Source organism: Ovis canadensis, chromosome 12 (genome assembly GCF_042477335.2).
Source record: "Ovis canadensis isolate MfBH-ARS-UI-01 breed Bighorn chromosome 12, ARS-UI_OviCan_v2, whole genome shotgun sequence".
Lineage (NCBI taxonomy): Eukaryota > Metazoa > Chordata > Mammalia > Artiodactyla > Bovidae > Ovis > Ovis canadensis.
The window spans coordinates 69,305,679-69,329,717 of record NC_091256.1 but is presented as its reverse complement, the minus strand read 5'-3'; the positions used below and the strand labels follow the sequence as shown (position 1 = coordinate 69,329,717).

At 43.4% G+C, this 24,039-nt stretch overlaps 1 protein-coding gene across 1 annotated transcript in view; it reads right to left on the bottom strand.

Moving 5' to 3' along the window:
• The window catches only part of BRINP2 (BMP/retinoic acid inducible neural specific 2), a 144,008-nt gene that overhangs the window by 8,432 nt on the left and 111,537 nt on the right, over positions 1-24,039 (bottom strand). The window contains exons 3-5 of the mRNA XM_069546137.1: positions 15,584-15,774; positions 13,847-14,055; positions 1,226-1,331 (exon numbers count right to left, since the gene is read on the bottom strand). Of these exons, the coding sequence (XP_069402238.1) occupies positions 1,226-1,331; positions 13,847-14,055; positions 15,584-15,774 (506 nt within the window). The remainder of the gene's footprint in view (positions 1-1,225; positions 1,332-13,846; positions 14,056-15,583; positions 15,775-24,039) is intronic.

Genomic DNA, 24,039 nt, shown 5'->3' with positions numbered 1-24,039 from the left:
CTTGACGATGTCCCTGCAGTGGCACTTGAGCAGCCCTCCCCATGTACCCTGTCCACATGTGCTTGCTTCCCACACTCACCCTCTCCAAGCCCTTTCCTTTCACCCCCCCCCCCATTAGCTCCCTCCTCCTCCCCATAACATTTCCTATTGCTATAAAATAAGTGCCCTGAGCAATGTCTGCATGAGTGATGGGCTATAAAATTAAATGGCATAAACTACTCCAAATGAACCACCAGACACTCTGAACTTCACTCATCGCTAATTTCCAGACACAAATCCAGTTCATCCAGGGACCTAGGAGAAGAGGGATGCTAATTGCATTGTGAGGCTTTAAAGAAAGGAGGCTTTTCCTCCTTTTTATTATGTTTCTTGATGCCTAAAGCATTCAGGGGTTGCATCTGACTTAGGTTGGCTGGAATTTGTCATCGTAGATCCTGGGTGAGGGCTATTGATTTTATAATACCAAGACAATCATATCTTAAACAGAGTTCAATTCCATTAGGCCTTAAGAAGAATGAACGTTCTCCACTGCCAAACAGCTCTGACTCCATCTGCATAGCTCTTCCCCTGGGATGCTTGGGGGACACGTGAGTGTATCCCCTTATCTCCCAGCTTCCAGGCCTAGAGTCATTCCTGTTCCCGTTACTTTTCTGTTTCTGCTTGTTCTGTTCCTGGTTGAGGCTCCCATTCCTTTCAAACTCTTCTCCTGGCTTTGATCTCCCATGGAAGGATGCAGACTAGTAACAAAAAGTAGGGACCATTTTCAGGATAACCAGTAGCCCCACATTTTGTGTAGCTCTTACGTCGAGCTAGAGACGATGTCCCATGATCACTCTGCAAAGACCAGCTGGTCCCTACTGTGTCCTTAGGATAAAGCAGAGGGTTCTTTGGACAACAAGGGAGATTTCCCAGCTAGATCAAGGCATAGAAGGATGGGTGTGCTCTTGCAGTAGGACAGTGACAGAGATCTTGGGCAGGACTGGGAGGTAGGAAGATTCGGGTGTCGAGTGGTTTGAGCAATGGTTGAGGTGTAAAGTAAACCATGTCAGAAGTTTTCTCCAAAGAGTGATGGAAAGTTGTTAATTACAGGTCCCAGAACTAGGGGTAGTTCTTGTCTTTGGAAGGGTTTAGCGAAATGGGGCAGACGGGACCTTTTCATTTGGGTAAACTTTTTTTTTTTTTAACCAGCTATGAAAAGTGTGAAAATCATCACAGGGTACCTTACCTAATAACTGCACCTTGTTCTCCGGACTCTGTACCAGAACAGAGCTGACTGAGTCCAGGTTGTCGTAGTTGCTGCAGCCCAGGGGGCCAGTCCTGGTCTCCGTGACCTAGAGAAGGAAGGGCAGGTTTAGACAACAAGCCGAGACTTTCCCTTTGCACTGCCCTCTTCCGGTCAGCCATTCTCAGGCTCTGTGTCCTGTCCTGGACTGGCCCAAGGAAGGTCATGGATCTTCCTACCCTGGGAGCATGAAGCCACTTTTCCCCTTGTTCTGAGACAGGGAGTATCAGTGGTATAGGGCTGGCAGCAGCAGCTGTCTGGAAGTGGAAGCCTGTCAGAGAAGCCAGGGGGGCTTTGTGTCTGAAAAAAAGAAACTCAGTGTAGGAAGAGGAAGCTGAGCCTCCACACTGGAGTTCCCCCATCTCCTCCCCCAGAGGAAGACCGGAGGCCAGATGCGGATGCTGTCAGCCCGCTGGCCAGCCCAGCTGTAGCCACTTGATGTGGTGCTCACAGGCTTTAGAGATCCCAAAGATGAAACACACTAGAGAAATATGAGTTATGAGTATTAATATTAAACATTTAAGTCCCACCTCGGCACTGAGACGTCCTTAGAGAAAATCAGCCGTGGGCTTACTGCATATTTTAATAAGTATATTAAATATACATAATCTCTTATAGCTATGTAATATTCCAAAACACCACAGAGTCATTTTAAAATATTATAAAGTTGGACTATCAGTTTTTCCCTGATGTTTAAAGTATAAGATGAAAAATGGGGAGCTTTAAATGCACTGAAATAATTATGTAATAAGACTGATGGGGACCTGAGGCCTTTTCTTTTCAGGATCTCTGGAGGCTCTGCCAACAATCAATCAACCAATCAACTGGTATTTATTGGGCAGCCACTGTTCAATTCCCTGCAATTTATCAAACATTCATAGAGTGCCTTTCTCAGAGTTCTTCAAGGAAGTCGGCTCTGATACCTCTGACCTTCTCGCCTAGCTCCAGGCACCTCTGCTCTGCAGCAAGCAGATGACTTGGAGTTTTCCAGCCTTTCCTGCAAGTATTTAAAGCCTGAGTCCTCCACACATGAAAGGCTCCACAGAGGTAAGCTCATAGTTACTTTGCTCATGAGGCTGTCAACAGCAATTAATACAGTGGCTGACACCTACTACGTACTCAATAAATTAGAGTGTGTGTGAGTCATATGTTTCAGGCTTTGAGGGGTGGAGAGGTGGGCACAAAGATGTACAGGTTATATTGTGTGTCCTCCAGGAGGTTACAACCTATGGGAAGACAGGTACATATCCAACTGATTGATACACCTCCAGGTGGGGAAGAGGCAACATGTCATAATGAGCCCTGAGGAAAGCGCAGTTCTAAGCAAGAGAAGGAGTTTCAGAGGAGAGAGCAACTGAGTTGTTCCTTCAAGATGACTAAAATATGGACAGGAAGAGAATGGAGGGGAAGTACTCTCAGAAAAAGAAGGGGCGGCATGATCTACAACATATGGGCTTGATAGTGTGAGATGTAATGTGTCTGCCACTCTGCCAGTTATCACAGTGAATTCCAAAGTGTAAGTGACATCATTAAAGAGAATTCAGTATAGTTAGTCCTGAAAACTACACATGGAACAGAGTAAATGAGAGACGGTGTGATGCTAATACAGTGAAGAGAGAGCAGGGAAAAAACGTTGCTTAAAGTAGAATGAGAAGGCTTCATGGAGGAGGTGATCCATAAACTGATCTTAAAGGATAAGAGCAAAGAGGAGAATTAGAAGAGAAAGACTACAGGACAAGCAATAGAGCCCATGCATGAGAAGCAGCAAGACCCAGACTGGATGGGGAATAGGATCAAGGCCATGACAGAGGCAGGAAACCCCTCTATAGCTGCCAAGCTCATCCTCCAAGATTGTCCCATTTAACCTTCAACTAACTCTGAGACAGATCGCACTACTATCATGTTTCAGGGAAAGATGCAAGGTTTAGGAAGATTCTGGGCCCAAAGACTCAGAGCTATTGAGTAGATGAGATAGAATTTTGACTTCTGAATCCTCAGACTTCAGTTCCTGGCCCCAGTGTCTCCTGTGAGGGCATGCAAGAAAATGAAGTTAAACCCATGTAGACGAGATCACTCTAAAACACAAGTGTCCACAGACCAGCTCATCCAAAACATTTTAGTGGTCTACCCTCTTTCCAGAAGGTGAACAAGGCCTAAGACAAATTGTATAGACTTATTTTATTTTTCATTTGAATATATTTGCTTTACAGTGTTAATTTCTACTGTACAGCAAAGTGAATCTGCTATACATATACCCATATTCCCTCTTTTTTGGATTTCTTTTCCCATTTAAGTCACCGCAGAGCATTGGATAGAGTTCCCTGTGCTATATAGTAGGTTCTCAAGAGTCATCTATTTTATGCATTGTATCAGAAGACTTTAGATATTATGATTACAGATGAGGCAATCAAGACCAGATAGGTTAAGTGATTTCTTCAAGGTCACACAGTCAGCTGCAGGGCTACGATTCATTTGACTCATTCACTCATTTATTCATTTATGAAATATTCCAGGAGAATCCAAAAGTCACAGTGAGCCGGTCACTACCATAAGGAGTTTACAGACAAGTGGAAACACGTTTATACTAACATAATCCCAGTGTTACACATGAGCCTGCCGCCCTCCACAGGTGGGCACTTGGTGCTGAATAGTGTCTCTGTATTGAGTGAGTTGGTGACTGGCTACTGCAGTGGGAAGACAGAACCAGAATTTTTCAAGGTAAAGCTTTCTTTATCTATATGGTGCAAAAATTCCTATAGGAGGTGTGGCCAAGGACTAGCCCAGCTATTCTGGGAAGCCTGTCTCTCTTGGAATGGGGTGGGCTGAAAGACAGAGTGGGATGCGGGTGTGTGGTATTTGGGAGGTTTGCCTGTCCCCGCCTCCAGGTAAGCTGGCCACCACACTGTCACTGAGTTCTGCACTGGCTTTTCTACCCACCCACTCCCGAGTTAAACACTCACCAGCATCGGGTCCATGCAGGGAGAAAGCTACACATCTTATGCAGAAGTAGGACAGCTCCCAAGGGGGTGAACAGAGCACAGCAACTTTCCGCTGTTTCATTCCACCCCTGTCCCTCCCTCCCTACCACTGATTGATCTGCCCCAACCCCACCACCATCCTGTTCAACATTCTAGGACCGGCTCCCATGCAATTTTCTGACCTTTACTTGCCCATTGCCAAAGGTCAGTTCTAAAGAGAACAATCAATTAGGTGAGTCATTGAAAGGGTGTGTGTAGCTCTTCTCTGTTAATTGCCGCACAAGGATGGGAACAAGGAAGAGACAGGAACTGTGATCCCCCTGCTCATTTCTTGTTGGAGGGAATGATTCAAGTCAGATCTCCACGAGTGAGGAAGGCTCACTCAGGTTTTACCAGGTCCCAGAGTCATTGCCCTTTCCATGGCGCCTCTGCCCTGAGCCACCTCTGACCTGCCAGAGAAGCAAGGAGGTGGCGAAGCAGGAGCGGAGCTGCAGCGGGTCCTCTAGCAGATGGTGCCTGAGTACTGACTTGACAAGCGGGATGAGCCAAGGACCCCCGAACCTGCGGAGTGATGAAAGTCCCAGAGTTCCTGGCAGGTTGGTCCAGGAAACCCTGTGTCTCTCCCTGTAGAAGAGGCAGACAGCTTTGGTGGATTATAAAGAGGGCCGGCGGAGGTAATGGAAAGTGCAGCTGAAAGAAAGCCTCAGATAAGCTTTCAGAAAGAGAAAATAATTGTGTGCTAATTGGTCTGTTGACAGAAACCGTCCTGCCTTCAGAAAGCCCTGATGGATCTCAGGTTCATTAGCACATCCAGTTTTCCATAAATGCCGGATTGTGCAAAGCCTCATTCGGGTGAGCCTGCTCTCCTCCCCTTGCCCTTCACCCTCTGGCTGCTCCCATCTTACCTGGTGGGGCGGGGGGCTGGCTTGCTGCACGGCTAAGCTCCAGTAAAATGGGCTTCTAGTTGTGAGCGATAGGGCTGGCCAGAGAAGCACAGCTGAGAGTGTGTGGGATTCAAAGAGCTGCAAATTGCTGCTGCAGGCAGGAATCTGGACAAGTCGTTTAAGGATGCTTATGAGAACCGCTCCCTCTTGCCATCCTGAGGGCTATGCAAACTTGTGTGGGGGTTCTTTTCAGGCAGCTCAGGAGCCTCTCAGACCCCCCACCAATCCCTTCCTCAGTCTTCAATTAAGTAGATGGTGAGTCACAACTGGGGGTTCCCAGGTGGCGCTAGTGACAAAGAACCTGCCTGCCAGTGCAGGAGACAGAAGAGGTACAGGTTCAGTTCCTGGATGGGGAAGATCCCCTGGAGGAGGACTTGGCAACCAACTCTGATATTCTTGCCTGGAGAATCTCTAGGACACAGGAGCCTGGAAGGTTACAGTCCACAGTGTCTGCAAAGAGTTAGACACGACTGCAGTGACTTAGCGGAGAAGGCAATGGCACCCCACTCCAGTACTCTTGCCTGGAAAATCCCATGGATAGAGGAGCCTGGTGAGCTACAGTCCATGGTGTTGCTGAAAGTCGGACACGACTGAGCGACTTCACTTTCACTTTTCACTTTCATGTGTTGGAGAAGGAAATGGCAACCCACTCCAGTGTTCTTGCCTGGAGAATCCCAGGAATGGGGGAGCTTGATGGGCTGCCGTCTATGGGGTCACGCAGAGTTGGACACAACTGAGGTGACTTAGCAGCAGTAGCAGCAGTGACTTAGCATGCAAACATGAACTACAACTACACAATATGCCCCTGCCCTCTTCTGGGCTTTTACCCCTCCCCAGGAATTATGAATAGGATGAATCTATATCCAGCCCTTTCCAGTTTGCAAAGTGTTTTCATGTAAATCATATCATTTGGTGTTACCTGATCCTACAGTGGAGTAAGGGGTGATATTCACAATATGTTATTCACAGTGTGTATCAGCAGGGAAGACAGGGGTGTGCTCACTAATCAGAAGAGGTGTCAGCTATAAGGCTATAGTGAGGTGCAGTGATCCCAAGGTGCATCAGTCCTCTCGTTACTATCTGGGGAGATCCTGGGGTTCCAGGCGAGGGATAAAGGTGGTTAGAGCGGCACATAGCAGACCACGTGAAGATGACTCACCACGCTGTATGGTGGCCAAGTCAGCTGAATCTTAGTCCTGTGCAGGTGAGTCAAATAGTTGGTAAACCCAGGTCATGAAGTTTAATAACTAACGTCTCAAGGTCACAGGAATAGTAAATATCAAGGCTGAAACCCAGTCCCTGGTCTTCTCACTTGAGGAAGTTCGTCTCCTGTTAAACCAGATAGCCTGCCATCCCCTATCAGGCATTTTAGGGAGTGTCTCACCACACACCCAACACTGTGAAGAGACTTGAAACTGTATGCGTGTGACAGTCCCTGCTGCCTAAGCCCCGATGTTGTGTGTGGGGAGGTGGAGACAGGCGTACAAACAGCTGCAGTCTGATGCGACATGTCCCGTAACAGAGATACGTACTGCCCAGGGCAAACCTTGCACCAGAGCGGGTGTTCAGTGGGGTCTCGGGCATGTGTTGGATCAACAAAAGGGAGTAGGGTGCCTCTTTCTTGCCATTAGTGGAAAGAAGTTGCTAACAAAGGGTAGAAAGTAAGAGCGGCCTTGCTTAGAGAAACAAGAAACCGGCAGATTTACTCAAGGGTTTTTCCTTCACCAAAGTTGAGCAGGTGGACAGACCCCCTGACCCCCACCTACCTCCACCCAGAATACTGACTGTGCTGGAAGCCAGCTCATCCCCTGTAAAGCAGCCTTCAGTAGAGGAAGCATGTGGCAGGGGCTGCAGCACCAGCAGCAGAGTCTGAGCTCGCAAGGGTGTGCTACTGTGGTGGCAGGGTGCAGGGGGTGCTGTCTGGATTTGCAAGTGCTGTGTGTTAAAGCAAAGAGGTGGTCTCCAGTGGGACACCATTACTATCAGGATGGAATGGCCAGGTCAACCATATGGAGGGAGCAGAGCCATGGGATGGGATGCCAACACCTCCCTTTGCTCTCTAGGGTCTAGGGTATGCCCTTTAGCAAGGATTGTGGGTTATACTGAGAGGTGGAATAAGACACTAAATGCCTTGTTTTTCATGGTTCTCTGAACTATATAGCCCATGGGGAGCACCCATGGTGCTCCCAAACAGAAATAACTCCAGGTCAAGAAGCCCAGTGGAAGCTGAACAGTCATTTTCCCACCTGTGACTGAGGAATTCCAAGAATAGGCTTCTAAAGATGGTGGCCCCTCTTTGGAGGAGATGGACAGTGACTCTAGTTCTAGGACGTGCATCTACAGGTGCTATAACAGGTGGGCAGGATATGAGTTCCTGCCCACCTCTTACTGTCACCCACAGTCCTTGCTAAAAAGGTGAGTCCAGGAAGCCATGGCTGAGATTACATAACCCCCAGTCTTTGTGCTGGACTAAGGTGGATCCTGAACCAGGTTCTTTCTCTGGGGAATTCAGAACTAGGATACTGGGCAGGGGAGGGGAAACTTAAGGGTTGATTATGGAGACTTATGAAATTCAGAGTAACTAAAGCACCTACTATGTACCAGGAACTGAGACTGCCACAATGAACAAGAGAGGGGTCTCTGTCCTGATGACACTGGCTGAGACAAAACAAAAAGGTAACATTCAGCCAGGGCCAGCTTCAGAGCAAGACAAAGCTAAATGCAGGCTGAAGTCCCTGGTATACAGAAAGTCTAGAATAAACAGAGGAAAGAACTTGAACTAGAGAAGCAGGAAGATGAAGCAGGTAGAGATGACGATGTAGAGATGTGTTACAACAAGAAACAGAGCATCTTGGGGGTATTACTGTCCTTTTACGATGCCCATGGGTCTACACTGGATCCAGTGTCTTGTTCTTAAGAGCTCTGTTATCCTTCACCAGAATCCTCTTAACAGACAATCCTGACATTCAAGCTACCTTTTTCTTTCAACTGAACATGCTTACATGCAGTTGCATATACACTGAGAAGAGCCCAGCCTTTGTGAAAAGTAGGGTCCATGACTCATTCACCCAACAAACCTTGATTCATGACCCATAATGTGGCAAGCTCTGTACTTCTACTGGGAACCGAAGATGCCTAAGATCCAGTCCCTCCCATAAGGACCTCAGAGTCTCAGAGGTCCTCTTGTTAATAAGCACTCAGTTCAAATGACAACCCCTATAAAGAAGGCATGCTTGAAATACCGAAGAGGGGCATTTAACTACCTTGGGAGTCAGAATGGCTTCAAGAGTTACCTTTTTGAGCCAAACAAAGAAGGGGTAGGAAAAGCCACTCAGGTAAACAGACAGCTATTGCAAGCAAAAAAGAGCAGGTGCTGGGGAAGGGAGACACAAGAGAATGGTATAAATGGTAAGTGAAGGGTTGTAACAGGAGCCAGGGTGCAGGTCCCATCTTGTTAAGCAGAAGAATTATTCCTTTTCAAGGTCCAGTTGCTCATGCTTTCTATATATTTTCTTACTAGATCTTCCCAGAAATCCTTCACAGTAGAAATTATTCTAATTGTTCAATGATTTTAGAAGGAACTAATTGGGGCTCAGAGAAGTTTGATAAGTTGTTCAAAGCCTTGCCATGAGCTGAGCTCAGACTCTTGGGTTCTTTCCCGTGCATCACACTGCCTCCCTGAGGTTTTGAGCCAACCACTGAAGGATTTTAAGCAGTGGAAGGATATGATTTGTACTCATGCAAGCAGCAGAGATGATGAATCAGGGAGCAGAGTAGAGAATGAGGATGGGAAGACTAATTATGCAAGAAAATCAGGTAAGAGTTGATGACATTCTGAATGGCCATGCACATAGAGAGGAGGCAATGAGTGAGCTGAAGATACTACATGCAAGGGAGTGATTCTAGTGATGGATCTAGAGATCTAAGATGGGCAACGAGGCCCTAGAGGAATGATAGAAAGAGAAAAGTTGGTCAGGTCAAAGGCTAGAAAGGGACATTAATGGGACCATGGAGCTATTCATCTAGGCCTACCTTTCATGAATGGATAAGACAAGTTCTTCTTCAACTTTAACACAGCCCACTAGAGGGCTGAAGAGAGAGGAGGCTTCTATATAGTCCTGTCTTCTTAGTAAAACCCACTCCGTGCTATTACAGTCCATCTTTCATCAGTTTAAGCTAAGATACCAGCCTCCAAAATGTCTGGCCTGAAGTCTGCCTGAACATCCATCTTCCTCCTCTCTCAGACTCTCACCCCAGACCCTGGACGTCCCCTAACCTGACCCCTCCCTCTCCACTTATGGTCCATCATGCCCTCTGAATCTCATGATCAGTCCTCAGCAAGAACATCTATAACCTCAATCTTTTCTCAAGAGTCTGCCTTACCTTTTTGTCCTAAGCACAACTTAGCAGCTTCTGAGGACGTGTCTTCCCCCCAGTCTTCTCTAGGATCAATGGTCCTCTTTCCTGTCTAACCTTCTCTGGCCCCTCTGAAGTCAGAACCCTCAGGACTATCATTCACTACCCCTCCATGTCACGGTCTATTTTTCTTGTTACTCCCTCTCCCTCACTAAGGATTTTCAGAGTTTAGCTTGCTTATCTCACTTCATGGGAAATAGATGGGGAAACAGTGGAAACAGTGTCAGACTTTATTTTTTGGGCTCCAAAATCACCGCAGATGGTGACTGCAGCCATAAAATTAAAAGATGCTTACTCCTTGGAAGAAAACTTATGACCAACCTAGATAGCATATTCAAAAGCAGAGACATTACTTTGCCGACTAAGGTCCATCTAGTCAAGGCTATGGTTTTTCCTGTGGTCATGTATGGATGTGAGAGTTGGACTGTGAAGAAGGCTGAGCACTGAAGAATTGATGCATTTGAACTGTGGTGTTGGAGAATACTCTTGAGAGTCCCTTGGACTGCAAGGAGATCCAACCAGTCCATTCTGAAGGAGATCAGCCCTGGGATTTCTCTGGAGGGAATGATGCTAAAGCTGAAACTCCAATACTTTGGCCACCTCATGCGAAGAGTTGACTCATTGGAAAAGACTCTGATGCTGGGAAGGATTGGGGGCAGTAGGAGAAAGGGATGACCGAGGATGAGATGGCTGGATGGCATCATGGACTCGATGGACAGGAGTCTGAGTGAACTCTGGGAGTTGGTGATGGACAGGGAGGCCTGGCATGCTGCGATTCATGGGGTCACAAAGAGTCAGACATGACTGAGCGACTGAACTGAACTGAGCTGAGCTGAGCTTGCTTATCACCATCTTTCTTACCACAAACAGATGTGAATCATTCCTGATGACTTCAGCATCCATGTAGGTGATCCCTTAATACCCTTCCCTGCCCACCTCATCTTGTCCTCCAGTGAACCGCATCTTGGCCTCCCATGCCTATGGTCGTGCCCCAGAACCTGACCCTCTGTAACTGCTATATTAAACATCACACACTTGTACCGCCTCTAGTCTCTTCCCTGTAACAAGTCATCAAACCTATTTAGACTTCCAGTCTTTTGACCTAGTCAACTTTTCAGTTTCTATCATCCCCTAATGGTTTCAAATCGCTTGATCCATCACTGTAATCACTCTTTTCTATATACTCTCATCTCTCTTGCCTATTTTTTCTTTCATCTTGTACACATACACATACACACACACACACACATCTTAGTTTAATTCAACTCTCCATCTATCTCATGCTTGTCTGAACATGAAGGGCTGAATATAGCTGATAAAACTCACAACTCTGCTGACTGGCCTCATGTAATAATTGTGACCGTGGGCCTCGAATGGGCCTTCTGTGCCCCTCAACAATTGGCTCCATTTATCTAGTCAATTGATAACTTTAACTCTCTGAAAAAACAATTTCATACATTCTTTTCTCAGCAATTCCTTCTTCCATTTAGCCATGGACTTTGCTTGTTTCATCAAGGAAATGGAATAAATTGGAAGAGAATATCCATATCCTCCCACCATCACATCTGTCATCTCGCTGCATGTATGCTGTGTTCTCTGTACTGCCTTGTGCTACAAAGGATGACGTGTCTGTGCTCCTATGTGAGACCTGCCACGCCACTCATGCCTGGAGTAACCACCTCTCTCACCTCTTCAATTGCTTCTGCAATCATCTCCTATCTCCCACACCATGATTTCCCCCTTCTCTACTGAGTCATTGTAATTAACATACCAATATCTTGGCCTATCTCCCATTTTTAAAACAAAAACACAAGCTCCCTTGATCCCACATCACTCTCCAGCTATCACCTATTTTTCTATTTGCCTTTATAGCAAAACTTTTAAAGGATTGTCTCCACGATTCTAATGCTTACTCCACTCTCTCTATTGAACCTTCTCCACTCAGCCTTTTATACATTTCATGCCACTGAAACTACTTTTATCTAGGTTACTAGTTACCTCCACATTGCCAAGTTGAAGGTCATATTTGCAATCTGACTGCTCAAGTTGCCTGCTCCTTCTTTTGTAAAGCCCTTTCTTCACATGGCTTTGTAATCCAACTTTGGTTCTCTTCTTACCTTTACGCTCTGTCTCAGCTTCCTTTGTTGAATCCTCCTCATTTAGCCCATTGCTGACAACTGATGTACTTCATGATCCAAAGCCCTAGGTCCAGTTTATTAGCAGCATTCAGTCCTCAAGTGATCTCATTTCATCCTTTCCTATAGTTTTAAATACCAACCACACATGTGGATGTAAGTTTGCATGCCAAACTTACATCTCCAATATCGACCTTTCTCTTGAAATCCTGGTGTGTATAGCCAATTGCCTGTTAGATATCTAATAGGAATGTCAAATCCAGTATGTCTAAAACTGAACTCTTGACTTCTCATTTCTTTCAGATTGGCACCTCATCCCAGTGTTATCTCAGTTAACGAAATCACTGTTCATCATGTTACTCAGGCCAAAAGTCATGTGGTTAATCTTGACTCCTTTCTTCCAGTTTCTTAGCTAATCCTGGGTAGGCTCTACCATCAAGTATAACATGAACCTGGGAACTTCACATCAGCACTATTGCACCACCTTCATCCAAGTCACTGCTGTTCATCTTGGCCAGTGCAGTAATGGGTACACGGGGCTCCAGGAACCCCCTTCTCTCATCAGCAATGCCCTCATGATCTGCCCCTTCACGCCTCTGACTCCACCCCACCTAGACGGGTGCTCCTGGATCATACCAAGCAGACTCCCACTTCAGGGCAGTGGCACTCCCTCCCTGCTCTGTCCTGAATGTAGTCACTCAAGATACCCTTGTGACTCATGCCCTCACTTCACTCATATCTCTGATCTGGTCTTCCCTAAAGCACCATGTTCCCATCACCCTCTATACTCTTTCCCAACTTTGCGTCTTTCTACCAATAATCCCACCTGACATTGTCTATGTGTTTAATTATGTCTCCACCACTAGGATTTCAGCTTCATGAGGGGAGGGACCTTATATGTTGTAACTCACTTTTGGATTCTCAGTGTACCCAGAAGAGTGCCTGACACATAATAGGTGTTCAGTAAGGTTGAGATTGGCATATGCAAATTGCTGTATGTAAAACAGATAGCCAAAGAGGACCAGCTGAATAGCACAAGGAGCTCTACTCAATACTCTGGAATAACTTATATGGGAAAAGGATCCGAAAAAGAATAGATATATGAATGTGTATAACTAAATCACTTTGCTATACACCTGACACTAACACAACACTGTGAATCAACTACAATATAAAATTTAAAAATTTTCAAATACTTATTGAATGAATGAATGAATGAACAAAACTTCCTTGTGAGTCTTGGGTGGGATAAAAGCAGAAAATAAGATTGAGTCTCAAGAGCCTCACTTGATATTTAGAAGTAGAATCTCCAGTGATCCCAAGTATCATTACTACTCTTCCCTTATACAACACGAACTGTCCTAGAAATCTTCTAGAGAACATGGGAGGGACGTTATAGTTATTTAAATCACAGGAAATATTAAGCTTTTCAAACACATGAAACCCCATCACTCCTCTGCTTGTTTTCTACTGTGCTTTGGCTCCATGTGAGCCGCTCCAGCCTACCTCTGAACGTCGTCTTGCACCAGCATCTTTCTTGCTCACCTCTCTGCAGTCACGACAGTCCTGGGTTTCACCATGGCACCACACTGGTTCCTGCCTCAGTGCCTTAGCACATACCATTCCCCCTTCCTGAACACCTTTCCCTCAGATCTACACACAGCTGGCTTCTAAGGATTCAGACCCCAGTCTAAACCCCAAGTGCCCTCCCCCTGCCCCTCTCGCCTCAGGAAATCTGTACCTATGACTCAGTTTTCCCCTTATATCATAACCTGGAGTGACTTTGCTGATTTTTACAAGTTTATTATGTTCATTCCCCCGCTACAATGTGACCTCTGCAAAGCAGTGGCCCTGGTTGCCTTTCACTGAGGTTCCCTCAGCTGGAGCCTGCCTTAGGGAAGATACCATGTAGCTGTTTGCTGCAGAAGGAAACGCCTGCTCAGACTTTAGGGCTGGTTTAGGGATGTGCCCACATCAGAAAGCTGCTTTCCCACTACCCTCAGTCAGGCCTGGCTAAGGTAGAGCTGGCAAAGACCCAGGCCTCCGCCTGGTATCTCTGCCTGCCTCTCCCAGGACCTCTCAGGCCCTTACCTTGATGGCCCCCGTGGCTATCTGGATGTGGTGCAGCCGCCGCAGAGTGCTCTCTCTGTCGATGAAGTAGGAGGCTGCCAGCTGGTGCAGGGTCTCCAGGGACACGGCGGAGCTGTTCCCACTGCCCCCGATCACAGAGGCACTTCCTGCCGTCTCTGACTTCCGGCTCAGTTTTCGCTTGTCCACAAAGATGGTCAGGGACTCTTCTCCTACAGCAAACAACATGGGCGTCCTGGTGAGGGCTTCAGCTCCCCGAGCCCCTACCCATAAGAATGTGAAACCCTCAGACTAAGCTAAGAGGGAGCCTGCGGCCCCTGCTGACAGCCTTTTCCCATCTGTACCATGCTCAGAACACTCTCATCAGACTGCACCACAGGATAAGGGCACTACTGCCTGAGAGGCCAGCCTCCTCCTCCTCACTTCTGTAATCTCCCAAAGCTCATCCCCCGCCCCTCCAGCTCATCCATTTAACATCCTCTATTGATCTCTGTCTCAGGCAATCTACCTCTATGGGGAAGATAAAATTCTCTCTCCCAAGTTGTTTATAAAGAATCACCATGGATATTTCTGCTCCCTAAGAAAGGGCAAAAGCCTTGAAGCTCACCCTCCCTTCTCCCCCTCAAACGCTCAACACCTACGACATGTCAGCAGCTGGCCTGAACCCTTGGAGTGTTCCTTTGTAGTGCATAAGACAGTGAGCTAAATGTTATAATAAAGCCTGCTTTCTTCTTTCCAGGACAGAAAGAACTCTGCCTCTTTCCAGCTCTCAATTCTGCTCTGGGTCCTAGCCAGAGGTTGTACCACCCCACCTTTGCCTCCATCCAGCCCAGAATCATTGGAATCTGTTTGGCTGGTTACCAGTCTCTACAGAGCGGAAGCAGAGAGATCAGGAACGTAACGAACATTTACTTTTTTGCCTATGTGTCTGGGCTTCCCTGGTGGCTCAGATGGTAAAGAGTCCACCTGCAATGCAGGAGTGCATGGGTGCTAAGTCGCTTCAGTCGTGTCCAACTCTGTGTGACCCTGTGGACAGTAGCCAGGCAGGCTCCTCTGTCCCTGGATAAGAATACTGGAGTGGGTTGCCATTTCCTCCTCCAGAGGATCTTCCCGACCCAGGGATTGAACCCGGGTCTCTTACGTCTCCTGCATTGGCAGGCTGGTTCTTTACCACTAGTGCCACCTGGGCTGCCATGCAGGAGATGCGAGTTCAATTCCTGGGTTGGGAAGATCCCCTGGAGGAGGAAATGGCTACTCATTCCAGTATTCTTGCCTATAGAATCCCATGGACAGAGAAGCTTGGCAGGCTACAGTCCACGCAGTCACAAACATTGGACACGACTGAGCACATATACTGACTACTATAGCCACAGCCAATATTAGGATATGGAGAAACTTCAGGGTTAGACGGCTCAGTCAAAAGAAGACTGGGAGCGTCCCCTGCTGGCAAGTGCTTAGTAGACGTCTGTCCCCCAACCTCCTTACCCCACAAACTCCTCCCCAGGAGGATGCTTAAAGGCAAAGAGCCATGTTCTGGCAATGAAATTGGATGTCAAGAGATTACACTGTTGACACATGCAGTGAGAACATGAGATGAGAACATGTCCCAGTCAAAAAATTGACAGGAAGGATACAAGATCCAGGAAGAATGTCGAAGCTGTAGTCAACAGGTGTTAGAAAGCTATTTCCGATGGTCTGGCAACCAGCGAGTGTAGGATGGTAGATCAAGGTACTGCTTACCTCCGAGGGTGGCAGAAAGTAGGAAGTGAGTGCCATACTTTTTGATCAGGTTTTCGGTGACCTGTTGCAGGTTGGGTCTCCTTCCCAGGAGACGTATGTTCCGGATAAACTCTGGGGCAAGAGGCAGTGGCAAACTAAAGAAGTCCTTCCTTTCCAGAGCCAGGTTGTTCACTTTCCAACGTGCAAACTCCCTGGAGGGAAAGACAAGGGAAAGTTCATCGTATTCTGGGACAAGAGGAATAAAGTTGGGAGCAGGTGCGGTTCTTCCTTCACTCGCACTGCCTCATCTCCTCCCAGCACACATCTCTGCGGATGGAGGCACCAGTGCCTGAAAGAGACCCTCTGGCCTCTTGTTCCCAGGTGGTAAGAAAGCCCTACCCCAGTTGACCTCCAAGAATATGCTCCCACCCAGCTTTCTCATTAGAGAGTGGCTTCCCTTCTCCCGAAGGCAGTCATGGTAGTAGTGTGTAGTAGGGGAAAAACAAACAATGAAAATATTGGACGTGGTTTGCAGAAATAGGAAAATGAAAGAAAGTGTAGTCACCCAGTCATGTCTGACTCTTTGCAACCCCATGGACTGTAGCCCACCAGGTTCCTCTGTCCATGGGGTTCTCCAGGCAAATATACTGGAATGGGTTGCCATTCCTTTCTCTAGGGGATCTTCTCAACCCAGGGATTGAACCCAGGTCTCCTGCACTGCAGGCAGATTCTTTACCATCTGAGCCACCAGAGAAGCAGAAATAAGACCTAGTCACAATTGCAATTCAGCGGATGAGTCACTTCACGGCCTCTGTTACCCATTTTTAAAGTCAGAAGATTGGTTTAGAACAACAGTTCTTAAACTTTTCAGTCTCAAGATACTACCACACTCTTAAAAACGAAGCACCCCCTGTATTCATGTGGCTTATATCTAATGATAATTATGACTTTAGAAATTTAAACTGAGAAATTTAAATCCATTTTTTCATTATAACAGAAATAAAGCCATTACAAGCAACATAAATAACATATTTGTATGACAATCACTGTATGTTCTGAAGCAAAACAGATTTAGTAAGAAGAATGGCATTTTCTTTGCCTTTTGGCAAATCTCTTGAGTTTCTGGCTTAGCAGAAGAGAGCTGCATTCTTGTATTCTGTGTCCAATCTGTTGTGATAATTGTGAGTATCCTTCTTTGGGACCACACTACGCTCAACAAACATACATACTTTCTTAAAGGTTATTTACTGTGTGGACTCTGAAACCATACCAATAAACTTTTCGTACTCAGTTGCATTAAAATCCAGTGTTCTATATTGCACTTTGAATGCATCTTTTAACTCAGTGATTTTGAAACATCATATACTGGTCATCCATCTCCAAAATATAGGACCATTGAGTTATTCAGATCGTCCATATTTTGACATGTTTTATTATATAATATCGAAACATCATATTTGTTAATATCACCACAAATCTCATCCAAAAAGTCCTTAAATATTGGAAAGCTGTCAAGCTTATGATGACAAATACAAGTTTTCCAAACTTCTAATTTTCATTTGAAAGCTTACATTTTATCACTGGTAATAAATACTGTCAGTTGTTTCCCTTAAAGAAGCAGGCTTGCTTTGTTCTTTTATTTATTTATTTATTTTTGAGAAAATGTCTGCCAAACACTGCAATCTGAATAACCATAGTTTGTCTCTTGGTTGTTTGAGAAAAATTAAGTTGTTCCATGAAAAAAAATGGCTAGTTCAACTCAACTCAATCAGAAAAGTATTTTTCTCTGAGACCACCATTCTTCAGTAACCTCAAACATAAGTGTACTTTTCACTTTATCACACAAAATATTAAAAAGACATGAGCTCATAGTCAAGATCCAATAAAATAGATTTTACTGCTTCAGGGGCATTTGTGAAGCTAACATGCGTGTATATGTGTGTGCATTTTGGTTCAAGTACGTAATGATGACTATATGACTACCAGCATCATTGAGTGAGACTGCCCTTATTCAATTTAAGATGCCAGCAGTTTCATTCACCATTACTTTTGCACATTTACTGCAATGTCAACATGGAGATCTTGAAAGAAACTAAGGGGATATACATTTTAAGAACCTTTATACTAAATGATGGCAAAATTCCTTTCTAGTCCCATCTGGAACATTAATATTCATGCTTTACTCCTCACTGAAATATTTGTATTTTAAAGGATGAAATTTAAATGAATATATCCACTAGTAAAAAGAAAAAGAGGGAGCTCTTTTCCATTGCCTCCCAAATTACAGTAGAGAGGATCAGCTCCACTGCCTTAGAAAACCATATGTAAAGTCTTAACATTCTCACTCAACTCTGCTCTTTATAACAGTGCCAAATCTTGGTCTAACGTGGTCTAACAGTCCCTCCAAATCTATGAAGTAAAAATGACAAGGCCACAGGAAAAAATAATTCAGAATAAATAAATAAAGAGCATGCCCATTGGAGGCTATAGAATCCTGCTATCTGATTCCAGAAATGAAGAGAGGGGGCATGTTCCAAACATTACCAGAGAAATAAAGGAAAAGGGATGACTAATAATTCATGGGTTCTCACAAAACCTTTTAAAATTCCCATTGTGTGGTTTTATTTATCTAAGCAGACAAGTTCATAATAATGCATTATCATTTATTTCCTTTGTGTGGGAAATGCTAAACTTTAATTAAAGTAGGGTATTTGTGGAAAGTATTTTCTATCTCAAATCCCACTGAAGCATAATGAACAGTTGCTTGATTTCACTTCTTATTGGCTGGACAGCCAATCCAATCCTCTATGGAGTTTACTAAAAAAAACAAAAACAAAGCAAGCCCCAACCATGTTCTGCATACAAGACTCACTTCAGCTTTAAGGACACATATGTTGAAAGTGGGGCTTCTCTGGTGGCTCAGACAGTAAAGAATCTTCCTGCAATGCAGATCTGGGCTCGATCTCTGAGTGGGGAAGATCCACTGAAGGAGGAAATGGCAACCTACTCCAGTATTCTTGCCTGGAGAATCACATGGACGGAGGAGCCTGGCAGGCTGCAGTCCCTGGGGTGGCAGAGAATCAGACATGACTTCGCACACACAGGCACTATACTGAAAGTGAAGGGATGGACAAAGATATCCTATGCAAATGGAAACTAAAAGAAAGCTGGGGTAGCTTATTTAAAACAAAATAGGTGTAAAGTCAAAGACTATAATAAGAGACAAAGTCATTACATAATGATAAAGAGATCAATTCATCAAGAACATATAACATTTATAAATATGTATGCACCCAACATAGGAGCATCTAAATATGGAAAGCAAATATTAATAGATCTGAAAGGATAAATAGACAGCAATGCAATAATAGAAGGCAACTTCAGTACCTCACTTTCAAAAATGTAAAGATCATCCAGACAGAAATCAGCAGGTTAACACTGGACTTAAATTACATGTTAGACTAGATGGACATAACAGATATTTATTAATAGAACATCCCATTCAGCAGCAGAATATATTTCTCAAACACACATGGATCATTCTCCAGGATAGAGCATATATTAAGCCACTAAACAAACCTTCATAAATTAAAGAAGACTAAAATCATATCACACATCTTTTCTGACCACAATGGTATGAACTTAGAAATCAATTACCAAAAGAAAACCGGAAAATTCACCAATGCACGGAGATTAAACAGTAGGCTCCTGAACAACCAATGAATCAAAGAATATATCAAAAAAATAAAATCTTGAGACAAATGAAAATGGAAACACAAATACAAAAACCTGTGGGAAGTAGTAAGAGCAGTTCTAAGAGGAAAATTTATAGCAATAAATACCTACATTAAGAAAAAATAAAGACCTTAAATAAACAACCTAACTTTATACCACAAGGCACCAGAAAAAAAGAACAAACTAAGCCCAAAGTTAGTAGAAGGAAGAAAATAACAAAGATCAGAGTGGAAATGAATGACATAGTGACTAAGAGGACAACAGAAAAGGCCAATGAAACTAAGATTGTTTCTTGAAAGGTTAAATAGACAAATTGTTAACTAGACTAAACCAAGGGGGAACAAAAAAAGACTCAAATTAGAAGTGAAAGAAGAGACCTTACAAATGACACCACCCAAAGGATAAGAGACTACTATGAACAATTATACACAAATTAGGCAACCTAGAGGGGATAAATAAATCTACCAAGACAGATCATTAAGAAATAGAAAATCTTAACAGTCAAATTACTAGTAAAACCAAAAACAAAATTCCCAATGCACAAAAGTACAGGACCAGATGGCTTCAATGGCAAACTCTACCAAATATTTAAAGAAGAATTAACCCGATCCTTCTCAAACTCTTTCAAAATAAATGGAAGAGGAGGGCAACTTTCATACTCATTTTATTAGGCCACCTTTATCCTGATACCAAAACCAGACAAGGACATTATAAGAAAAGAAAATAGCAGGCCAATATGCCCAATAAACATAGATGCAAAAAAATTCTCAACAAAATGTTAGCAAACTGAATTTGATAGTACATTAAAAGGATAAAATACCTTAATCAAATGAGATTTATTCCAAAGATGCAAGGATCTATGTGATACACCATATTAACAAAACAAAGGATAAAAATCATATGATTATCTCAATGGATATAGAAAAAAGCATGTGACAAAATCGACATTCATTTATGATAAAAATTCTCAACAAAGTGGTTACAGAGGGAACAAGTGCAAGCCTGCATGCTTAGTTACTCAGTCGTGTCTGACTCTTCATGACTCCACAGACTGTAGCCCACCAAACTCCTCTGTCCACAGGATTCTCCAGACAATAATACTGGAGTGGCTTGCCATTTCCTCCTCCAGGGGATCTTCCCAGCCCAGGGATAAAATCCAGGCCTCCTGCTTTGCAAGTGGATTCTTTACCATCTGAGCCACCAGGAAAACCTCAACATTATAATGGCCATCAATGACAAGCCCACAGATAATATCATATTCAATGGTGAAAAGCTGAAAGCTTTTTCTCTAGCATCAGAAATAACACAACCTTGTCCATTCTCATCACTTTTATCCAAAATAGTACTGTAAGCACTATCAAAAAATAACAGGCAAGAAATAAAAGTCACTCAAATCAGAAAAAAATCAGTAAAATTGTCTCTACTGGTAGATGGCATAATATTATATGTAGAAAACCCTAAAAACTTCACCCAAAACTATTAGAACTAATAAATGCAATAAAGATGAAGGATACAGAAATATACAAATACAGTTGCATTTCTATAAACTAATGGTGAAATATCAGAAAGAGAAATTAAGGAAACAATCCCCATTTACATTTGCATTAAAAAGAATAAAATACCTAGGAATAAATTAAATGAAGGAGGTAAAATATTCAAACACTGCAAACTGTAAGTCACTGATGAAAGAAATTAAGAAGACCCAAATAAATAGGAAAATATTCCATGTTCACACATTGGAAAAATCAGTATTATTAAAATGCCCATATGACCCAAAGCAACCTACAGATTCATTGCAATCCCTATGAAAATTCCAAAGGCATTTTTTACTACTTTCTATCAAAGTAGAAAAAACAATCCTAAAATTAGTATGGAACCCCCAAATACTATGACCAGCCACAGCAACCCTGAGAAAGAAGAACAAAACTGGAAGTATCACACTTCTTGTTTCAAATTATACTACAAAGCTATAGTAATCAAAACAGTATGGTATTGACATTAAAAAATAGACACATTGATTGAAGGAACAAAACAGAGCGCCTAGAAATAAACCCACACATGTAAGGAGACAAAAATATTCAATGGAGAAAAGATAGTCTTCTTTGAGATAATGGGAATGATAATTGGAAAATTGGATAACTATATGCTAACAAATAAACTGGACCCCTAAATTACATCCTACACAAAATCAATTTAAAATGGATTACAGAAATGAACTTAAAATTTGATACTATAAAACTCTTAGAAGAAAACCTAGGCAATAAGCTCCTTGACATGAATCTTGGTGATGTTTGTTTCTGACACCAAACAATTGTCCCTGATTGGTTAAAGACCACACTTAGATGTTATTAAATAACAAAGAATTTCTATCCTATCAATTTCTATTCTATTAAATTGTTAGAGGGTGAAAAACACAAGGACTCTCCTATTTTCCACAGTTTCTTACAATGGTGAAATACCCTCACTGAAAGGTAAAACCATCTCAAAAAAGAGGTGGCTCCCACTTTAATTAAATCTAGTAAATAAAAACTGGTGGTCACATTGCTTATTCAGTGCACTTCATTCAGGACTGCTGACTAGTATCTCCTTCAAGAAACTTGCCCTGACTACCCCATTCAAAAGGGCATCCCCGTAACTCATTCTCTGTCTCTACGCTTTATAAATCTTTTTAGCACTTATCACTAGCTGAAATAATATATATTTTCAATTCTCTTTCACTCCTGCTAGAACATAAACTCCATGAGGGCAGGAATGATTCTATCTTATCCAGCAGCAATAAAATAATACTGCTGCTGCTGCTGCTGCTACTGCTGCTGCTGCTGCTGCTAAGTCGCTTCAGGGACTCTGTGCGACCCCATAGACGGCAGCCCACTAGGCTCCTCTGTCCCTGGGATTCTCCAGGCAAGAATACTGGAATGGGTTGCCATTTCCTTCTCCAATGCCTGAAAGTGAAAACTGAAAGTGAAGTCGCTCAGTTGTGTCCAACTCTTAGCGACCCCATGGACTGCAGCCTACCAGGCTCCTCTGTCCGTGGGATTTTCCTAGATGTTCCAAAACAGAACAGCAGTAAATATTCAATAGCTGTTGTTGAATGATTCTCTCATTTGTTTATTTAAAATAAACAATCATTTCTTTTATGTCACAGCTCTCCTAATCCTCTAGTTGTTTGCAAATTATTGACAACTTGATAAAAGAACTTACAGGATGAGAATACATAGAAGCAAAAAGTAATTAGTGATTAATGTGAAATAAAAGTAAAGCATTCTAAATGTGTATGCATATCAATGGGAGAATTAAATTTGATTTATAAAACTGTAACATAAGGGCATATTTCTGTGACTTCTTATATATAAATCAAGGCACTGATATTTTCTTATGCTTTGGTAAACTGAGTCTGGGTCCTCTTCCATTGTTGTCAGTGGACATGGACAACTTCTGACAACTGTCCACAGTCTGCACACTCAAGTCCAGTGAGCACAGAGCGCTCATTCAGACTCGGCTGTGCTTTACACTCAGTGTTAATGATCACGCGCTCCAATCCTCTATACTATGTCTAACAACAATTTTTGCCACACTCACAGAGTTAAAGATCCCCAAAGAGGCAATGATCCTGAAGTTTTGTACATTTCCTTAGTCTTAATCTTCTTTTGTCCAACATGAGACTTGATGTATTTTATTGTATCACATATTTTATCCAAACCAAACCAAAGATCTGACTGTATCTTATGTAAGTTGAGTATATTGAAGTTCAGAAAACTTAGTCAGTTGCCTGATGTCACAAGACTACCAAGAGGGAAACTGGGGCTGTTAGAAGAAGCATTTGAGTACGATTTGCCAGTTGTTTCCATGTCATTGTGTGCGCTCACAATTCTCTGTATGTTTTGAACTGGGATCAGTGAATGAGGCTTCTCAGGCCTGAGGAGACAAGCACAGGCAGTCCTGCAGCCCCAGACCCCGCCCAATTGCCCCAAGGGCTGAGGGGATCAATACAGGGACACAGCTGTCCATGATGCATTTGTAGCAGCACCACATGCCAGCCTGCACAGAAGCTGAGACCATCTCTTCCATTCCTCTTACATCATAAGAAAACCATGAAACAGAATTCGTTTCCCGAAAGCAATCTAACCATTTGGCGTTAGAACCAGAACAAAATCTAGTGTCCTAACCCTCTCTCAGAGCTGTTAACAGCAACTATGATTATGACGACAGTCATAACAATGAGACCCAGAGAAGTTAATAACTTGCAAAAAGTCACACAGTAAGTGGCAGAGCTGAGATCAAAACCCAGGTCAATGCCATACTGCTGTTTCTATAACACTGTTTTCCTTTGTGTACTCTCAATTAAGTGTATTTTACTTTATTCTAATTCTTTTTAAGTGTTTACTATATCTTTTAACAAAGATATTTTCATTGCCCCGAACACTTACTTCCTTTTATTACCTACACTAAACAGGAATGTACTATATATCCAAAGCATAGTGCGAGGCATACACCAAAGCAAAACCTTTTTTGGACAAAGGTAGTTTCAATACACCCATTTGTGGGAGGAAAAATTGAGACCTAGGAAAAAAAAATCAAGTCCATGCACCGGGTACCATGCAAGGAATCAGAGACAAAGGCCTGAATCTAGTGCCTATGACTGCTCTGGAAAAATAACACAGAATAACAAACGACTTAGAAAATGAATGATACTGTCTTAGGAAGCTTTTTATAAGCCAATAATAAAAAAAATAATGGTTAGC